The sequence below is a fragment of the Engraulis encrasicolus genome, chromosome 22 (assembly GCF_034702125.1).
Source record: "Engraulis encrasicolus isolate BLACKSEA-1 chromosome 22, IST_EnEncr_1.0, whole genome shotgun sequence".
Lineage (NCBI taxonomy): Eukaryota > Metazoa > Chordata > Actinopteri > Clupeiformes > Engraulidae > Engraulis > Engraulis encrasicolus.
In genome coordinates, this window is record NC_085878.1 from 5,633,221 (window position 1) to 5,653,254 (window position 20,034).

A 20,034-nucleotide genomic window follows, 5' to 3' on the forward strand; every position below is an offset into this window, starting at 1 on the left:
AAAAACTGCCTCATGGATACTATGCAATCGGTTGACATGGCGAAATGAATCATCTCGAAGAAGATATACAATAAGAACAATAATGCAACATCCTATGCAAACAGAATATGAGAAGTAAGCTGAAACTTCAGGTGCCTTGTCAGTGTCAGTGCCTTGTGTTGCCTCAGCATTGTAAATACAGTGCATTCAACACTGTCTAGTAGTCAGTGGCTTGTCAATCCAGTAGGATTGTAAGCAAGGGGATCGGGGATGAGTTTGATGTTTTTACAGGTATTTGTATTGAAGTTATCTACAGTGCATTCACACTGTCTGTATTTAATGAAGTCTGTAGTAAATGTACTCCTGTACTGTATATGCCATACCATTCATGTACTGATGCTGAGTCCATTGTAAGTGATGAATTAAATCTGCTATTTGAAGACAACAGTTTCTGTCCTCCTCACTTCATGAGTTTTTGTAGGCCAGTGGTTCCCAAACTTTTTCTGCCGAGAACCCCATTTACACTCAGACTTTTTTTTGCAATCCCCTCATGTTTGTCCAGACATTTGTTTGTCCATTAATATTGCTACATTTTAATATGAATGAAATGCATTTATTTGCCACTGAAATGAATGCTGTTACTAATCAATTTATGGAATCATGTTAACTATTAACTTGTGGTTTCCCCATTGTTATGAAAAGTCCTTTCTGTCTGTGGCCCCCAGTTTGGGAACCATGATGTAGACAATGACAGCAGCTGCATCCACACACGTCTGCTTGTGGCTTGTGCTGCAGTCCTGTATGACAATGCTGTGAATCATACGTTTGTAACGTGCTGCACCGGCAAACCACATGACAAAGTGAAAGCATACAGGAGGGACGATGCTTATGTGAATAATATAATGGACATCATGTGACCACATGGAGTGACACGCTGCACTTCTGGCCTGGATTAAACACTATTTAATACATATCATATTTTATCATCTTACTTATACACATCATACTTTAATGCACTGACATTTAGTTTCTAAATTGCCTAATCGAAATGATCTGAGCTGTAGATATTTGCTATAGTTTCTGTTGTGTAGTGGGTGTGAGAAAACCGGTCCTGACCTAAGTTGCATCTATGGTTGCACTAAGAGGAAACAGTCATCTGGGTCAACATGATGTGGCTTTGTCCTACGTGTGAACTGACAGCTTTTAGACCTAATACATTTCTACACACAGTGAGTTTAAAGGTGTTTACACACTCTCTCTCTCTCTCTCTCTCTCTCTCTCTCTCTCTCTCCACAAAACTATCTAACATTAAACTGCCAATAGGCTACTGATAATGGATCCTATTGTAATAAAAGTTATCAAACCATTACTGGCACACACTAGGATACAAAAAAGTACAATAGGCCTATGTTTACAAATTCATACGTTTTTGCATTTCAGTGTCTTTAATATGCCTTTGTTAAAGATTACCTTATTCCCATTTAGTTGATATAAAATTTAAACATCTCTCCACTTTCATAATCGACAGTTTAAAATTACCTCTATTTGAAGCTACTATAGTATGTGTGCATGTCTAGGCTATAACACATGATAGAAGAGCTGTAGATATTTCAGAGTCTGAACTTGATAAGATCTCCGACAGTGTTGACGAGGCGTATCGAAACTGAATGTAAGAGTAGGCTACGGAAACAATGTGGAGAACCACAGAGTCGGTGTCACAAAAGTGAATTTGATTGAGTAAACATTCACAAACTGGTAAGTGGTCATGGTTAATTTTCTTCTAAATTATTTGGATAATGAGTAATTTGGTTTTGCTACGCGCCGCGTCCGTCTTATAGCCTACATTGCATATCTGTTTTAAAACAACAGGTGCCTGTCGCGCGTAAATTGTTGCGCAATTGGAAGAGGGAGGCAAGGTTCATCCTGATTGTTTTGCCCATCTGATCTGCAACACGAAACGTCTGGTAAGGTTATTGCAACTAAAATTGAGTGCAAGGGTGTAGGCCTACTGCTGTCCTGTGAATGTTTACATATGATATGCCTATCTTAATCCTAAACGCTGCAGCAAGAATTCTAACTAAAACAAAGAAAAGAGACCACATCACTTCAGTATAGTGCACTTCAGTACCAGTGAGATTTAGAGCTGCGTTTAAAACTCTTCTGATAGTAATAAGTCATTAAGCTTAGGCATACATATGCTTGAACAATATCATCCTAATAGATGTCCTAGGTCTTCAGAATCAGACAGGGTGAAATGGCATTTAGTCATAATGCTGCAAAATGCTGGAACCATGCTTCCTGTCCAAATGAGACCTGCCCAGACACTATCTTGTTTTAAAAAGAAATGAAACATCTTTATTCTCGCCTGCCTTTGGTATATCTAGCTGTAGCACAATTTACTGTAGCTTCTTTTTCTTATCTTTTCTCTTTCTCTACTCTTTAGCACATTGAATGACATGTGTGATAATGTGGTACATAAGTAATTTTGATTGATTGATTGATGCTATGGCCACTAAAATACTGTATGATAACATTCCATTGTTTGGGTGGTAGTGTATTAGTCAAAGCAGACACCATTTCTTCATTCATTCGATTCAGGTGGAGATCAGTGAGAAATTCACATTTATTTCGGGCCAAACTGGCCTATTCGGCTACTGGTCGGCCGTGCGTGGGTAGGTCAACTGTATGCAAATTTTTCTGCTGTGATTACTGATGGCGTGTTACAGGACGATATAAAGGTTTTAATTTGACTACCCAACCCTATCATTGACAGCTGGAATAACAGTAGAGGTCCTCAGTCAACCAAGGCAAGATGCCCTCCCGAATGGACGATGTCATGCGTCTGTGCTGTGACCTGTCAGCAAACCAACAGATTACAGTAGCTGTGAAGAACTCAGCCAAAGGAGCTGCCGTTACAGGGGGAACAGCATTCATAGGAGGACTACTAGGAGCCCCCCCAGGGCTGGCTGTAGGTAGGCTAAAGTTGTTTAGTTTTTAACTTTTTCTTTTCAGTAACCTAACTTTTTTCACAATGTGTTTTGTACAGATGTACAGTTCAAAGGCTGAGAGACATTCATAGGCCGCATAACTAATAGACTATTTGCCTAGTCTTAAAGGTTACATTGCACCCTGGAAAATCACTTGAAGACAGATATTAGAAGTTATTGGGAGGGGTGAGGGGCAAACAGATAAGTTAATAATGTCTACACATGGATTGAATAGTGTATTTGCTGACCTACGTAGCCTTACCGTCCCACAGATGACACATTTAATGACTGAAAAGTAAGAAAAGATCACACCATGCATCAACTTTTTATTATTACAGAGAAGCATTTAGGTGTTCTGCCTTCCTCGTAAGGGTGGGCGATATATACCGTCTGCGAAATTATCGTAAATGTTGTTTTGACGATGAGTAATTTTGCAATATCGAGATATTTTAATGAAGTCGCTAAAATCAACAAAAGCGCTGTGACAGGACTCATTCAGACAGCGACGACAGCCAAGCCTTTCAGCCAATAGTAATGTTATTGTGAACTGGAGAATAAAGTCTGTGAACCAATGAGCAGACAGTGCTGAGGGGGGCGGGCTGCAGCGTTTTGCCAGACAGGGAGAGAGAAATGTACATGTCACTCGTGCACAGCAGACAGCACTGCTGCTGCTGGGCAGTGGAGGAGAGTTGCTGTGATCTAAATGGTGGATTTACATGAGGAATTCAACCACTAAACCAGCCATTGCATGATGCTGAGGGCGTTTTGAAACTATGTGCTTTACTTAGCAACCATCTGTGATTATGAGAAGCCAAATAGGTAGGAAGATAAATAGCTTTGTCTCTGGTCTGAGAAATCGCTAGTTAGCATGCTAGTTAGCGAACTAGGCTAAGCAATGTTGTTCTCTACAACTATTAGTGGCTGTTACTCACCACTCAAACACCCACCTGCATGTATAGATGGCATAACTGCTTAGGTGGACAAGTACTGTTAAGTTAGACTGGCGCAGTGAGTTAAATTACAATGTGTGAAATTCAACACATGCAATTTGCAGCTGCCCTAGTTTCCTATCCATGCACTGTTTCCAGTCAAAAATGGCTGTCATATAACAGAATCATAAGCAATACATTATAAAACTATTTTTTATTTACATGGATATGTTTTCATGCCAAGTGATGAAGTATTACTTTACAGACCAGAGCATATGCATGTTATTAAATTCAAAAGCTCTTCAGCACAGCATTTCTCCCAACTCTCTGTCCCTCCCCAGTTACAACACAAATGCGGAAATGTGGAATCATGCACAAATAATAGACAGCATAAATGTGTAGCTTTGTTATACTGCCATGCTTTGTGATGTAGTCTAGTGTAGACATGCCATCATTTATGCAGACCTCTTGTTAACATGCAGTTTAGGCTACATAGGCCTACAAATGATCTGCTTTACTTGCCCTGCCCTGCCAAATTCCCATACAGTACAATTCAAACACATTGATTACCCCCCCCCTGAAATAGGCCCTACTGGTTTTTGCAAGTGTTTTTGGAAATTATCGTCAAATTATCGTTATCGTGAAAATTCTAAAACTTATCGAGATAATTTTTTTTGCCCATATCGCCCACCCCTACTTCCTCGGTGTGTAATATTTTATGTTTGCCAGTCAAAGGGTTCCTCAGAGAACCTTTGCATTCCTGGGTTCTATAGAGAACCTTCAAATAAGAATTCACCCTCTGTGAACCGTCAAAACATTTTTTTGGTTCTTCCAACCCAATTCATCACATAGGTTCTTTGGAGAATCTTTATTGTGTTCCTCCAAACTGACCGAGGTTCTTTGTAACAGCGTAGCAAAGATAGTGGATCTAACAAGAAGCGTCATTTTGTTTCTTTTCCGGTATCCACTTTATGTCTGGTGAACGCCCCCTTAGGAGACCTTCGGTTAGGAGACCTTCGGAGTCCGAGGTTGAGAATCAATGAAGTCCCCTTAGCGCTGTAGATGGCGGTAGCGCACGTCTTGCACAAACACCTCCAAAAGAAAAGAAGAAGTAGAGGACAACGCCCCCTTAGGAGACCCAACTTGAGCACACACTTTTGCATTGAGTGGGTGTGTTTTGCGATATCTTGGTGTCATTCAGTATTTTTGAGCGTAGTACATCAGTGCATCAGGACGTGCTATTCAGTTCTGATTGAAAGTACAACGTGGTCAAAAGTAGCCTACTCCTGCTTCCTACATGCACACTGTAAAATCAGCTGAAGGCACCTGCTGGGAGTGGGTGAGGGGCAAACGGCAGTTGAGTTTATGATGGATGGAGTGTTTGCCGCCCTAACTGTCCAATAGCTGATAGATTTTATTATTCTGGTGTCCACTGAACTCTAGGCACTCAGACCTTAAAAACAGATTATTTAGGGGGCTACCAGAAAACACCAACATGTATCAGCCATGCAGCCTTCCTCAGGGTATCTGACTTTGACCTTTGACCTTTTAACAGGGGGTGCGGTGGGTGGTCTGCTGGGCTGCTGGATGACCAGTGGGCAGTTTAAGCCCCTGCCACAGATCCTTCTGGAGCTGCCTCCTCACCATCGAGAGAAGCTGTCTTCGGCCATCATGCCTTTGCTCACCTCGCTGAGCTGGACCGATGCTGCGCAGCTGAGCGCCCTGGTCATGGCCAATGGGGCACTGCAGCAGCAGGTGGTGGCTATGCTTCTCAACTTCGTCACCAATGAGCTGAGAGCTGAAGTGAAGTATGGAGACTGAGCAGCAGAGGGCAGCAGTGAGGTGCCGGTGAACATGCAGCACAAGGTGCTGGTGAAGTTCTTCACGGGCGATGAAGCTATCTTGCTTGACGGGTTTTTATATTTATAATGTTCCTTTGTTATCCTTCAAAATGGACTCCTTGTTATTGTTGTCATGACACATCATCATGGTCTGTTTTTTTTTACTGTGCTCTAGTTTACAATAGTGTGTCAATTCTTTTTTTTAATTTCAATAATTAAATTTGCCATCTGAATACTGTAGTTCCATCTCCTCTCTTGTGTCACCTCTTTCATGATGAATCAAAGATCACTTGCAGTGGCATCACTACCCAGCACTCTTTCCCCATTATTCTTCCAAAAATATAAATTTACAGTATAATTTGATATTTCATTCACTGCTCAAAATGTCAAACGAGGTTGAGGTCATCCCATTTGAAGCGTTGATCTTCCAGCATGTCTTTTTTTATCGTGAAAGGGTAACTTCTACCAATTTCAACATGCAGTTATAATGCTCACACTACCCTGGACTTGTCAGTACCTGAGATTTTTTTTCCAGAGATCCTGGTCATTGTAATGGGGAAGGTGTATGTTCACATTTTTTTTTTTAATCTTAATTTATTCCCAATAACATCCAAAAGGTTTTGTAACATCAGCAGACAACTAATAAACAGTGATACCTTTTGGGATAATATTTGGAGCAGGCCTATGTTAACATTTTTTGAATGTAAACAAAACCTGCCCCCATTTGAATAGCTCAGATCTCGGAAAGGGCTGACTTGAAAAAATGCTGCATCACTCGGTAGTGACAAGTCAAGGGTAGCGTGAGCAATACAACAGCATATTGAAATTGGCAGTTGGAAGTTGTCCTTTAAATCCGATGAGCACCAAGGACACAGGGAGAACCCCAAGCGGCAGCACTCAAAATCCAATGCCCGTGTTTCCTTTACGTCTACTTTGTAATGACGCGCAGGAACAGTTGACTGTGTATGACTTCTCTGGTAGAAAGCAAAGGAGTATGACAACATTTTTCTATCCAGCACAGCTGCAGCATGTGAACACTGTGTACTTGTGGTTTGTGTGCTGCAGTCCTGTTTGACAGTAAGCGACTGTGATGCATTTGCAGCCAGGGCTGGAATGAGACATAAAAAACAAGGCCGGGACAATTTTGCACGACCACCTCTGAATTGTGGGCCAGTTCCTAAGAAGTCTATTGAACGCAGACTGTGAGGAGCGCACATCGGTCGAATAGGTTGCTTTATTAAAACAGCTGCAGTCGCACCCTCAAAATGTCATGCAGTAGGATATTTTTCATTTGAGAAACGTTTCAGCGTTCATGAAGAGATGACAGTGAAATGATGGGCAAATAAAACGTATTACTGCATAAAGTTCTGAGGGTGTGATAGCAACAGTTTCTAAGAAGGACCTGGATATCGATGTAGGACTTGTCATATTAATAAAGACAATATAATTTGGAGTGCCTTAGTCAGAGAATTCTTTTAAATGTTTGACCCTAAACCATCAGACCACCGGGGAATGTCCTGTACGTCAGATTGCCAGTCCACCTGCAGACTGCAGGAGAAACAGTATGTCTGAAAGCACATAATGTACAGGTTCCATGCTGACTAGAACACGTGATTACATGCCATCAAAGACCAAAGAGATGGGACTGCAGAGTTAACTCTGTTTATGTAAACACATGCTTAAAATACTCAAAATACTTACATTTTAAACACCCAATCCCCAAATTTAGCCAGGCCTGAGTTTGACGTTGACTTTGTCCTGGGCCCGGCCAAAACGGTCTACAGCCCTGACTAAAATTCAAACTCTGTTAATCATGTACAAGAGGCATGATGCATGGTGTTTGCATTTGCACCATGATAAAAAGCAAACAGCAATGCTTGAATATCCTCAATGTGAATATACTGTGCTGCACTAATACTATTGGCTACTTTACTTAAACACTTTTTTGTATACAAGTTGTGTAGGCCTACAATTACCTTCATTCAGTGTGCATTTGTTACTGGGTCATTGTCATATGAGAAAGAAAGACTTGACCAAAGTGTGAGAAGAAAGCTTGCCTTGCAGCAGCCAGCAGGGAGCAAGCTGAGCTAGTGGTGCTGAAAACTGCAAGCATGTGGCTGATGTGTGTGAATGGCTTTGCAGCTTAGTACTTCTCACTAACACCAAGTCAACTTATGGTTGACAGCCTGTGAACTATTTCTACTCTCAATTCACTACCCACAATGATTTGATAAGATTTTCAAGTCTGCTTCTCCAGTAGGGTTCAATAGCGATATTAATTCAGTAGGCCTAGTATAGCTGATATATCTTTTAAAACATTAAGTGTAATTTAAAAAATAAATAAACTTATAGTCACAGGTGATCATTCTGGGATCAAAAAGTAAGTTTTATACTACAGCTCATTCAATCAGCTGATATCCCTTAGCAGACGACTTCAGCCAGGAAAAATGGCACATTGGTTGAAAATTAACAGTTTGAAGAGTATAAGGGAAATGAATAGTCTACATGGCAAACCTTTAACTCGGTCAAGCTTTTTTTTTTTTAAAGAACCTCTGCTTTCAATGTCATCTAGCATGCGTACAATTACATGACAAAACAATCAGTAATGTATTGTTTGGTTGTGTCACTTGTTACCTGTGCTATGCTGTACAGTGTGCGTACCTACAAACAAATAGCGACTGGTGTAAGTTTCCATTGCATATGCATTGGTGTATACAGTAATCGTCAATGTAACAGGAACACTGGCTTTCATTAGCAACAGCACGCATGATTCACTGTGTCAATGTGATGACAGATTGTTTGACTGGTTGACTGTGTACTGTAACCAGAATTGGAGTGAGGTTCTATGAGTTGGAATTGTGTGGGAAAGCTTTTTGACACAGAGTCCTCCGATCTTCAGTGAGGACTAGTCACATTTTTTCTTGTTTTCTGGAATTGTTTAAGCTTTCTTCCTTTAGTTTGTGTCAATATTAGTCTCGTGTTGCCTGTTCCTAAATAAATGTGTTCACATGTATTGTTAGATACAGTAGGCCTATCATATGAGATATTGTACAGTATAGTTTGGATAATGCTATTATAAAACCATCTTTTCTCATAAATCTATTAAAAATATTGGTGCTGTGGTCATCCTTGGTACATGAATGAATCCAACTATGAATTCACAAATAATCTTCACATTTTGAAGAGATAGGATTGATATTCTGGAATTTAAGCGTAAAGTGGCTTTTATTACAGCACTAAGTCTTTAGGGGTACAAGTCTGTGGCAATATTTGCCTACTCTTCTTAAGGTTTCAGGTTTGTTCAGATTGTAGGTCATATATGGAAAAAGTTAATTGCCACAAAACCTGGCACTTGAATGGGCACGTGTAGGCCATTTATATCCACTGTACACACAAGTTACTGTGACACTGATGACAGATACGAATCTTGATTATGTCCTCTGTAAAGAACTGGAATGAAGTTCTACTAGTTGAGAGAGAGTGGGCTTTGAACATGGAATCTTCCATTAAGTCTTTCTAAGGACAAACCAATCGCTCTCTGGAAAAGGGTGAGCTATTTAAACCTGCGTTAACAATAGTTCATGACGCCAGTTTCTGCGTCAGCGTGTAAACACTTTGTTAGATACATTATGCGTCATGTGATAGCCTAACTAAAAATGATGTAGAGTGTTTGATATCACTTTCGTTACATAATTATAGACCAAATGTGTTTGAGTTACAGATTTTATTGATCACGTAATAAAGTGCAAGTGTCAGTTTTCATCCTGTAGATGTTGAGAAAATGTATAAACAATTCACAAACATTAAAAATGACCCATCAACAATAAAATAAAAATTTAAAATACTACACATTGTCAACCCATTACATATCATTGCAACTAACCTCTGTTAACAATGTGAGATATTATTGAAAACAGGCTACAGTAGTCTCTTTGTGTCAGTGGCGGAAACATTGAACGCAGGGCCCCAGGGTGAAACAATGATAGTGTCCCCCCACACAACCTGCCAACGTTATGGTAGGACCCCACCATCAATACGGGAGGGCCCTGGGCCCAGGGGCAAAGGCCCTGCTTGCCTCCTCCCTATAGCTCGGCCCCTTGCATCGAGTCACCTCCACTCGCCTTCTTCAGTGTTCTCAAGCAATTGCTGAACATGGTTTTTCATGATCAGGGTTAAAATAGCAATACGGGGACCAGGCGCTGTCTTGTTCCCACTGGATTGGGGCATGGCTCTCGTCTTGCTCTTGCTCCTCAAACTCGTCGCTGGACTCCTCCTCGTCATGTGACCTAGTGGGCACCTTGTCCTCCACAGAGTCCCTCTTCCAGTGGTCCTTCTTCTTGCTCCCGGACGACTTGCCCTGGGCCAGGCTGTCCGGCGACCCCCGCTCCGCCTCCATGGTGGACACGCACAGCGTGCAGACGCGCACCGGCTTGCTGGAGATGTTCTCCAGCACGGCCCGGCCCTTGGAGCAGCCGTCGCAGACGATGAAGCCGCAGCGCCGGCAGTGGTGGCGGCGGTTCGTGACACTGAAGCGCTCGGCGCAGCGCATGCATATGGCGGACGCCCGGTCGGGGATCCAGGCCGCGGCGAAAGCCAGATCGCTCTTGTTCTTCTTCCCGCCGCCGTTGAGGTCCAGCTTGCTGATGCACTGGTTGATGTGACCCATCCAGGCCCCCTTCTCCTCAGCAGACACGGCCGCCACGGTGAAGGACTTGCTGGGGGTCAGCAGCAGCCACTGGTTGGCCATGCCCAGGCCGTCTTCCAGGTCCTCCAGCTCTACCACGTTCAGCGGGATCACCTGCTGCCTCTTGTAGAGCCGGCCGGGGATGACGATGCTGCCGTACACCAGGACGTCGTTGAAGAGGAAGAACATCTTGGGCTTGGGGCCCCGCCGGCTCATCTTCAGGAGTTTCCCCTCCCCCACCAGCACGCGGCCTTCCTTCACGAGAGGTTTGCCCGACGCCCCAAAGTACTTTTCCACCGTCTGGATCCGCTGCCTGTTCTCCCGCTCGAATGACATCTGGTTCATCATGCAAGAAAAAAACAAAATAATAATGAAATAAATAAATAGGCCTAAATAAATCAGCACAAAATTCATTACCTCGTTCTTACTTTTCCATAATTTTTTATAATTTTATCCAGAGTAAACAGTGTGCCGTGTTGCCTTTATAAATGTAGCCGCCTACACTCAGAATTCATCTGTTGTACTTCAGTGAATAACTACCGTAGTCAGAATTGCCCCAAGCACGCCACACCCCAAAAGATGTTTTGAGAGAGGGAAATGAAATACGAACAAATCAATCCAGCACAAATATATGGATTTAGTCTCAAGACATCCTTCCGCAAAGCTTTGTCATAAATGTTAATTCTACAAAATCAGACAAAACAAACAATCGAAACAATTAATATGGAAATACCTTGCTGATGCTCTGAAGAAGCGACTGTGGCAGAAATTAAATTCTGTTGGTTTTTTTTTAAGATTGTGATGTATATACGATTGTGTCCTGAAAACCAAAGCTCTTCTTCCAGTGCTTGAGGTACAAGTGGCAGCTCCTCGTCTCTGTCCCCAGTGTGTTGTGTGACAGCAGAGTGGCAGGTGGCCTCTTATAGGCAAGTCAGACCAGTTGTTCCTGTTGCGTTAGTTAGGGGGAGTTCCAGTGTCTCAGTCAGCGAGTTCTCTGAAAAACAAAGCACTGCACTTCAAGAAAACAGATAAGACACAGGTTGACATGAAGGCCTATTTCTGTGTGTATTCCTGGGTTTCGCCATAGTTTTCGAATTTCACTGCACAGAGAATATTATAAAATTACAAGGCGCGTAAGATAAAGTAGGATAACAGCGAAAAATAAAACAAAACAAAAAAACTGTTTCTGGTCATCCCAAATAACTACATGTATTTGAGACCCGGCAGTACCACTGGCAGCATTTATTAGACCTGCGTTCAGGGCTCTAAATTAACACCAGCCAACGGGCCAAATGCTGGTGTAATTTAAGTGTGGCTGGTAGAAAGGACCAACTTACTAGCCACTTTGACCCATTAGTGAGTGTTTGTTTGGCTGGTAAGATTAACATCTACTAGCCGTTTTGGCTGGTGTTGTAAAAAGTTAATTTAGGCCCCTGCCTACGTTCCAATAATGATGTATCTGAGGCCATGAGGTGACCCTTTTTCAATGGGTCATGGCCAGTGTTGGACAAGTTACTCAAAAACTGTAATGCATTACAGATGACACGTCACTGTCTTTTCAAAATAATCCCTTACACTACAATATTACTATATTTAAAAGGCAAGGCATTACCGTTATTTGGCACTAATTTAGTTACTTTCACCATAAGAACTAGGCCTAAATATGGATCTGGCAATTTATTATGTTGTAAATCAAGCTCATTATCCATGACTTTTTCACCTCCCATCCAGGAGGTGTTTTGGCAGCATGCAGACCAAAACTACCAGGTTCAGGAATAGCTTCTTTCTGACCCATCACACTGAATACCAATAACATCCAGGCCATTGTAATGCATTGTAACTTAAGTTATTTAGCAGTGTAACTAAGAAAATATTACAGATTTTTACCCTGTAATGCCTTACATTACTGCATTACAGCAAAAAGTAATGCCTTACAGTAATTATTACTTTTGTAGTGCATTACTGCCCAACACTGGTCATGGCATCGTTCCAAATAGGCCTGTGTGTAACATGTGCTATTTCCAGTGCTGCAGCTTGAGAAAAGCCTATTCTTGTAAATGGCAGGATTGGATTGAAAACCAGAGACTTCACTTGTAAAATGACAACATCACACAAGACTGCTAGGTGTTGCAACTTGGCCTTTTTCTCTTTTGGTTGGTTGGTTACTTCAGGTCTCCGTCCCTCCCTCTTCCTTCCTTTTGCTGTCTTAAAGACACGTGTGGCTGGCTGTCCAACGGCTATCTACAGTTGCACAGTTGGAGGGTAGACATAGCAGATCTCTTTTTTTTAAAGTCACTTTTAGGTTCAGTCACTTTACACTCCAGCCCCGTCCACATACCAGTAAGTCAACAATCAAAGACCAGGGCAGAGAAAATCACCACTTTCCTTATTTCCTATTTGAGTATCAGTTTTAACTTGAAGTGGTATCATGAGGAGAAAAAAAAAACAAACAAAAGCAAGAGCCGTTGCCCGTTTCTGGGGAAAGCCCACGTGACATCAGCCATCAAAGGCAACCTGCCTGCCAATGGGGATGACGATGGTGACAAATACTTCCCACACCGAGGATCGTGACCAGGGTGTGGCCAAGCGTCAACAGCCTGCCAATGGCCACAGGGCTCCTGGGGATTTTCACCATGAACCACTTGCTGACGTACAGTTCAGTGGTAATTCTCAAAATGCAGATATTCAGACAAGGCTCAAATAACGGCATCTAGCCACATTTCAGCAGTTTTTTTCTTTAATTTTCTTTTTCACTTGCTATAAAGCGGTCCTCAATCCAACAACAGCTTCTGAACAAGGATTCTTGATTCTGGAAGCACCCACATCATCAGATAACTATTATTAGAACTAATTCATGAAATCACCTCATTAAGTTTGTAGGTATAAAGATTACAGGGCTTTTTTGATTTTCAAAACCAAGACCCCCACCAATATTGGTACTGGCTTTGTATAGGTATGTGAACAGCCAACCAGCTGACAATTGTTGCTTTTTAAAAAAATGGACATTTATTGAAATAAAATAATCATTCCATGTCAAACGTCCAAAATAAAACAAAATGAAAAACACGGTCCATCTCAAACTATGTACAGTACAAAGAAAAATGAGTTTTTATACAAAACATGTGCAGTGATCCCCCTTGTGGTCAAAATGTAGAAAACAACAGTACAGTTATAATATAAAGAGGGAGCCACAGGCGGTGGGCCAGAAATAATCAGAAACTCCATTCGGGAGGAGCCCAGCAGTACTGTGTGTGAATTTACACCAGCAGTTAAAAAAAATGTCTTAATACCCGGTATGAACAACATCCACAAAACGAGATTCCTTCCATTTTCCCCCAATAAAGCAATGACCGCTCTAAGCTTTTCATGTGAGGAAATCCATCCATGGGCAATGACAAGCAAATCCTCATTCAAAACAGGGAGGTGTGCTTGTGGTTAGCTCCTCTTCATCATAAGTCAATAGTCCCTTTAGCTTTAAACTTCTTTGCTGAGCGTTCGCTGGAGCGCATCTCAAATTTGCTGCCGTAGATATGAGAGATGAAGCCGTCAATTTCCACGCCGAAAACACTGTTCCTCTTGGGAATCACTACGGCAGGGGGACAAGAGACAACCTTTAAACCAGAGGCCTCATCTGTAAGGTGGGCCTTTCCTACAGTATCATACAGGGTAGAGTTGGGGCCCTAGGTAGTGCGGGAGCCCTAAGCAATCTGGGGTGACCAATCCATCACTTTAGAATAGGGACCCTTATTCCACATCTGTTTTCACACTGTTCAGGGTTTATCAGGAGCTTCACACAGTTTACCAGGAGCTTATACACATTAGATGTTGGCCCTTACAGCTTACTCATAAATAGAAATCTAGGTCTACTAGGTCCTTACTAAGGTTATATTGGTAATAAATCCCTTATTGTGCAAGAACAAGACATTTGCGAATAAATGTCTAACAACTGTCTTATTTTGCTTAGTACATGCCTTGCAAGTTACTTACACAGGCATTAATATTGTATGTATTAGTGCTAATAGATGTATCCCTAAAATAAAGTGTTACCCAATATTCTAATGATGCGAATTCCCCAATTCACTTTTTTTTTTTTGAGCTGGAAGGCCGACGTATATAAAAAGAAAAAAATTAATGATTGGAATAGTTAAAAAACTGGGCCATGAATCTACAATCCATGACAGTTTAACATTATTGATGGAATTATGGAAATAAATCAACTTTTTCATGCTATTCTAATAAAAAGGCCTGGAGCAGTAAATATGTACATGTAGACAAAATGTAGTCTGTGACTGCTGATTGCTATAAGGTTGTTAAAAACTATTGCTATAAGCAGTACCAATAAAATTGAACTGAACTGAACTCAGTTCAGATGTGTAGAAGACTGTGCTGGAACATCAGTGCATTTGTGACGCAGGCACGCACGCACGCACACGCGCGCACACACACACACACACACACACACACACACACACACACACACACACACACACACACACACACACACACACACACACACACACACACACACACACACACACACTTTAGTACATAACTGTAGTATATACTTTGTTGAATCTCACAAAATCCATAGATCAGAAAGAACTGATGTTGACATTTAACAATAACGTTAAATGTACAGTCAGCAATGCTAGACAGAAGACCAGCTAACCAGTATATTGTTTTCAATATGATTATTTAACAATAAAACGCAGTACCCACCTTTTAGTTTATCTTCTTTTGTGATGATTTTAAATACATGCTTCATCTCCTGAACAAGGATGCCTGTAGCACCCACGTATGAGGGGCATTTAGATCGCACAACTGTTAAAAAAAGAAAGAAAGAAAATCAGCATTGATATACAGTACAGGCCAAAGGTTTGGACACAAATTCTCAATGCACTGTCTATTTAAGGTACATTGTAGATTCTCGAGGACGGCATCAAAAGTGTGTATGAACTCGTATATAATTATGTGTGCTTAACAAAAATATAAATTCTAGCCGTTGTCCAACAGCGATGCAAGCTCTCTATCAACCTCACTTCCACACAACACAACTGATGGTCCCACACATTTTAACAAGTTTATTTTTGTCTATTTTCAAGTAACAATATCCAGTCAGTCAAGTCAATCTCACCACTTTGAACTGACATTAATCAATCAGGAGCACACATGTTTGTGAATGTTTTGTTCTGCATTCCGTCTGACATCACATTCTAACAACAAGGATGAACATTGTGTTGTCCGTGTTTGTATGTACTATGTATTGTATGTGCCGTATGTTTGTGCCGGATAGTGCTGTAAAAAAAATGTTTGTGCTATTAAGACTTTTGAGTAATGTAAATACTCCAATACTCCAATACATTTTTCTGACCTGTGACGTCACGCAGCCCCCCCCCCCCCCTCCATGTCCAAAATTTCTCCAAAGTAGTCTCAATCGACTGTGAAAACTAAAATGTTTACAGCACTATCCAGCACAAACATAGCACATACAGTCTGCAGTGTTATTTCAGCATTTTGGGTCTGAGGGGGGTCATCTTCACACAGGTATTTGAGTTGAATAAGGCTGATAAGGGATGGAATCCCCATGAAATACAAATGGTCAGAACAAGCACTATCAATGATAAACTGGGCCAAAGTCACACGCCAGACGCACCTGTCTGATGAAAGCTTACTAGAATGCTTCTATTACCATTGAGTATGGCCTTTGCCGCCAGACAAATTCATGATGGGAGTTATCGACAAATCAATTGGGATGGGCAGACGGACGGACGGACGGACGGACAGACATGGTTATTATGATATCCAGTCAGTATGAATCGATCCTAACTCCCCACCTGTTAATACGGCACCGTGGAGATCAGCCTTCAAAAACTTCTGCTGAATCATTTGTGGATTGCTGGAAAGAACACAGTAAAAAAAATACATATGTCAGTATTCAGCAGTTCATCAATAAAGCAACTGACGGGAAATTCAAATATTTGCTTATCTGATTTAAGTATTCACCTTGCTGATGTTAGTCCATTGCACAGATCTCGGATGTACTGCTTCCATAACTCATGTAGTGGTAGAAAGAGGCTGTATCTGAAGGGGGAGAGAGAGAGAGAGAGAGAGAATTTATATTACATGGACATCATCCAGTTTATCCTTCAATGACAAGGCCTCTTTCACAAACAAAGGTGTACGCAAAGAGGTTGGATATATAATAAGAGGAATCGAAACACGCCCACTCAATGCAAAAGCATTTGCTCAAAACTTGGTCTCCTAAGGGGGCGTTGTCCCTCCTTCTTCTTCTCTTTTCGTGGTGTTTGCACAAGACGTGCGCTACCGCCATCTACAGCGCTAAGGGGACTCCATTTATTCTCTACCTCAAGACTCCGAAGGTCTCCTAATCGAAGGTCTCCTAAAGGGGCGTTCACCCGACGTAAAGTGGATACCGGAAAAGAACCTGCCTGCTTTATCTCACCCTCATATACGATGCTCTGGTGTACGTGCAGGTGGACAGGGATGGGGGTTAGTGTATGCATGAGAGGTTGCGTGTTTAGTTGTCCTTTTCACACTGAACAGGCTGCGTGCCGTGTGCGTGTTCGATCGGCAGGAATCAACATCCAGTCCCAGCCTCATGCCCATGTTTTAAAGTGCATATCTCCATTAAAAATAATTCACGGAAAAACTGTATATGATTGTCCTAATTGTTTCACAGCAAATCAATGGCAGCATGAGAATGTCATAATGTGAGGCTGATTCAATGTTTTTTTGAGTGAATGCAGAGCAAAAGATGAAAAATCGACTGGTATTAAACACAATATCTTTTGAAAACGATTTGCGTGCAGACGCACTATGTCTGTGCATGCAAGCATGGCTGGGTTGGCGATATGGTATTACAGGTCCACCTGTACACTACACCCACAACACTAGTGATGGACACTCCATCACATAGCCTTTCCCACCCTTTGGGAAGCACACGCACATTCATGGTGTCCCAGCTACCCATCCAGTGTGCCCCATCATTTATGCTTCACCCATCACTGGGGTGCCTCGCACCAGTGTGACCAATCCCTGGAGGTCCCTCACAAAGAATTACGGCTCACACACAATGGGTGCACGTCCGATGGCCTCACGGTAGCCATCCCACTTGTGACACCTTTTGTAGCGAAGGGGAGTACAGCTGCCCAGTCAGGACTCGAACCCACACCTTCTGGGGTAGTAAACTGGGGCTCTGACTGCTACACCAAAGAGCCAGGCTTGTTGGGGTGTCAGTCAGAACACACCCACAACACTAGCAACATGTCATCATGCATTGCGTATAGATGACACGCTGATTTGAACCCACTATCCCGTGTGTGCAATACGCCTTTACAAGTTCAAGTGTGCTCCACAACGCCCTGCGACAGGTTTGGTTTAGGGATGGTTTTGGTTTAGGCACAATTTAACTAGAAATTCGCCTAATGTTGCGGTTCTTGGTCAAATTAAAGCAGCAGAAACATTGCTTCACTGACAGTTTAGGTTTAGGGATGGTTTTGGTTAGGGCACAGCAAATCATATTTGCGTTTAGTAACAGAAATAAGCTGTGGCAAAACAAAATCGCCGAAAACTGTGCAAACCTCGTCACGTGTCAAAAGTGCATGACAGCGCTTTACCGTTGCGTTGAGGATCATGCTTTAACTTCAAAAGGCGTCGCACCAACACGCTGAATGCACTATAGTGCTATAGCGTGCGATACATACGCTAAAGCATGATGACAGCCTGACACTAGTGATAGTGATGGTCACACTCCATCATAGGAGCTCATGCTGACAAGACACACGGTATTGTAATATTTTACAACAATAATAATATTGTAATACTTAACATTGTACATAACTTGTCTACGGTGACAATAAAATGAAGTTCAATAGATGCTATTGGATGGATGCATACTATGGATGCATACTAACTTCTGGTGCTCTGGTTTGATTTGAAAGACCTTCATTGCTCTCCTTTCCTTCGCGTTGAGGCCCTTAGCCTTCTTCCTCTTCTCCTTGGCCTTTTTCGCTTTATGGTGCTCAAGCACAACTGCCTTGTGGATCAAGAACTCCTGGTCATTCTTGTTCTGGGGCAGGGTTCTCTTCAGGAAGGTCTTGGTGAACAGATCTGCCTGTTTGGACCCCTGAGACTGAACAGAACAACAACAACAACAGCAGCAGTTAATGGACACCCACAGCATCCCCTGAGCGGATTGGGAAACTATAAAATGAATAGTTAATTGATTCAATAAACCCATGAAACATTGAAAGTTTTTTGTAAGTTATGTATTATTGTGATAGTAACAACAATACCATTGTGTGTGTGTGTGTGTGTGTGTGTGTGTGTGTGTGTGTGTGTGTGTGTGTGTGTGTGTGTGTGTGTGTGTGTGTGAGACAAATACATGCAAAAGTCATAAATGACAGCAATGCATTCAAGATTTTCTTTACATGTAGACCTCAGTGATGGCAATGTGTACCAAACTCATCTTGATGTCTTGGACTGATGTAACTCAGGTCCCATGACGAATGTTGGAGAAGAGAGAACACAGGAAGGAATAGTAGAATATAATTGTACAACATTTAGTTCTAGGGCAGAGAATGGGCCTCCGGAGAAACACCCAGACCCCCGGCATGATGAAGTGTCCCGTATTTTTTTCATTGACAGTTGGCAACCCTAGCTCCGCCACAAAATGTGTTGTCACTCAGTTTGTACGGTAGCCTACGGGATGGTAAAAAAGGTAAACATGGGCAGCTTTTTGCAAACCGTACTTACTTGTACCCCGATAATATCCACATGGTCAGATGGTAACTTCGACTGCACATCAACTGAAATAACACAACGCAAGAAGGGGGCCATATGATATGGTTTGTATTCTAGAAACATATGGTATTACAGCTACTATTAATCTGTTTACTATCCACGTCCTAGGTCTGAACATTGAAATTACAGTTTGCATCCCTCAGGTTTTTAGCCAGCATGTTCGCTACCAGGCATTCTCCTAATAGAGTCAAGTCTACTTACTACATACCATTTCTAATTTGTCAAGGTAAAGAAATCAAATATCACACTGTTGTTCATACTTACTTTCCATGTTAAAGCATGTAGAATGGTTTGTGTCTACCGGTGTGTGTTTAGATTAGCCCCACATGTGTCTCCAGATTTTCAGTCCAGAGCAATCGATCATGATGGAATTTTGTACGGGACTGCAAGTCCAAACCAGTCGTCACAGAGTAACAGAGCGAGGCTGCCCATGAGCACTCCAAAATTATTGTAGGCTAGATTAGCTGCCACCAGCTTTACACGAACTTTCTAGTTTTTAAAATGCCGTTTGCAGTTAAGTTTGCTATTTCAAATCGCAACTTTGGGAGGTTCCCTCCAGACAGAAGGCACAGACATGACATGGATGTCATCCTAATTTCAATCCGTTTTCAATCCAATTTCCATTTCAATCAGTCATTAAAGCCCAACCGATTGTAGACAAGTGTATCGCACGCTATGTCGTCACGTGGCCACGAATCGCCGATCTATTATAGGCCTAGGCCAGAGAATCTCTAACAGGGAGAAGGTTCAGTCTGATTGGTTCCCATTGTAGCCAGTTAGCTTTGCATGCT

At 42.0% G+C, this 20,034-nt stretch overlaps 3 protein-coding genes across 5 annotated transcripts; 1 reads left to right on the forward strand and 2 right to left on the reverse strand.

Annotated features, from left to right (window-relative positions):
* The first annotated feature begins 1,359 nt into the window (after window positions 1-1,359).
* On the forward strand, window positions 1,360-6,033 carry LOC134439289 (protein C19orf12 homolog). 3 transcript variants are annotated; one of them, XM_063189194.1, is made up of 5 exons: window positions 1,360-1,734; window positions 1,849-1,943; window positions 2,578-2,651; window positions 2,753-2,951; window positions 5,451-6,033. In XM_063189194.1, the coding sequence occupies exons 4-5, from the start codon at window positions 2,792-2,794 to the stop codon at window positions 5,714-5,716; spliced, it is 426 nt and encodes a 141-aa protein (XP_063045264.1). In that variant the 5' UTR covers window positions 1,360-1,734; window positions 1,849-1,943; window positions 2,578-2,651; window positions 2,753-2,791; the 3' UTR covers window positions 5,717-6,033. The 3 variants fall into 3 exon arrangements, with proteins under 3 accessions (XP_063045264.1, XP_063045263.1, XP_063045262.1); XM_063189192.1 differs by lacking the exon at window positions 2,578-2,651 and having other exon boundaries at window positions 1,362-1,734; window positions 5,451-6,032; XM_063189193.1 differs by lacking the exons at window positions 1,849-1,943; window positions 2,578-2,651.
* A 3,012-nt stretch (window positions 6,034-9,045) lies between these two features.
* Window positions 9,046-11,474, reverse strand: plekhf1 (pleckstrin homology domain containing, family F (with FYVE domain) member 1). The gene is made up of 2 exons (XM_063187847.1): window positions 11,154-11,474; window positions 9,046-10,756 (listed from the first exon to the last, which is right to left on the reverse strand). Exon 2 carries the CDS (start codon window positions 10,754-10,756, stop codon window positions 9,872-9,874), a length of 885 nt encoding a protein of 294 aa, XP_063043917.1. The 5' UTR covers window positions 11,154-11,474; the 3' UTR covers window positions 9,046-9,871.
* Window positions 11,475-13,722: 2,248 nt separating this feature from the next.
* pop4 (POP4 homolog, ribonuclease P/MRP subunit) lies at window positions 13,723-19,884 on the reverse strand. The gene is made up of 7 exons (XM_063187849.1): window positions 19,508-19,884; window positions 19,196-19,248; window positions 18,355-18,572; window positions 16,424-16,501; window positions 16,255-16,316; window positions 15,140-15,241; window positions 13,723-14,006 (listed from the first exon to the last, which is right to left on the reverse strand). Exons 1-7 carry the CDS (start codon window positions 19,512-19,514, stop codon window positions 13,870-13,872), a joined length of 657 nt encoding a protein of 218 aa, XP_063043919.1. The 5' UTR covers window positions 19,515-19,884; the 3' UTR covers window positions 13,723-13,869.
* Window positions 19,885-20,034: the final 150 nt, after the last annotated feature.

Bases quoted from the DNA above. Each gene is read 5' to 3' on its own strand.
- LOC134439289 (XM_063189194.1), top strand. From the start codon at position 2,792: ATGCCCTCCCGAATGGACGATGTCATGCGTCTGTGCTGTGACCTGTCA. The intron at 2,952-5,450 runs GTAGGCTAAAGT...ACCTTTTAACAG, and splicing joins CCCCCCAGGGCTGGCTGTAG to GGGGTGCGGTGGGTGGTCTG.
- pop4 (XM_063187849.1), bottom strand. The intron at 15,242-16,254 runs GTGGGGAGTTAG...TTTTTTTAACAG, and splicing joins CCACGGTGCCGTATTAACAG to TTGTGCGATCTAAATGCCCC. The intron at 14,007-15,139 runs GTGGGTACTGCG...CCCCTGCCGTAG, and splicing joins AAAAGAAGATAAACTAAAAG to TGATTCCCAAGAGGAACAGT.
- plekhf1 (XM_063187847.1), bottom strand. From the start codon at position 10,756: ATGTCATTCGAGCGGGAGAACAGGCAGCGGATCCAGACGGTGGAAAAG.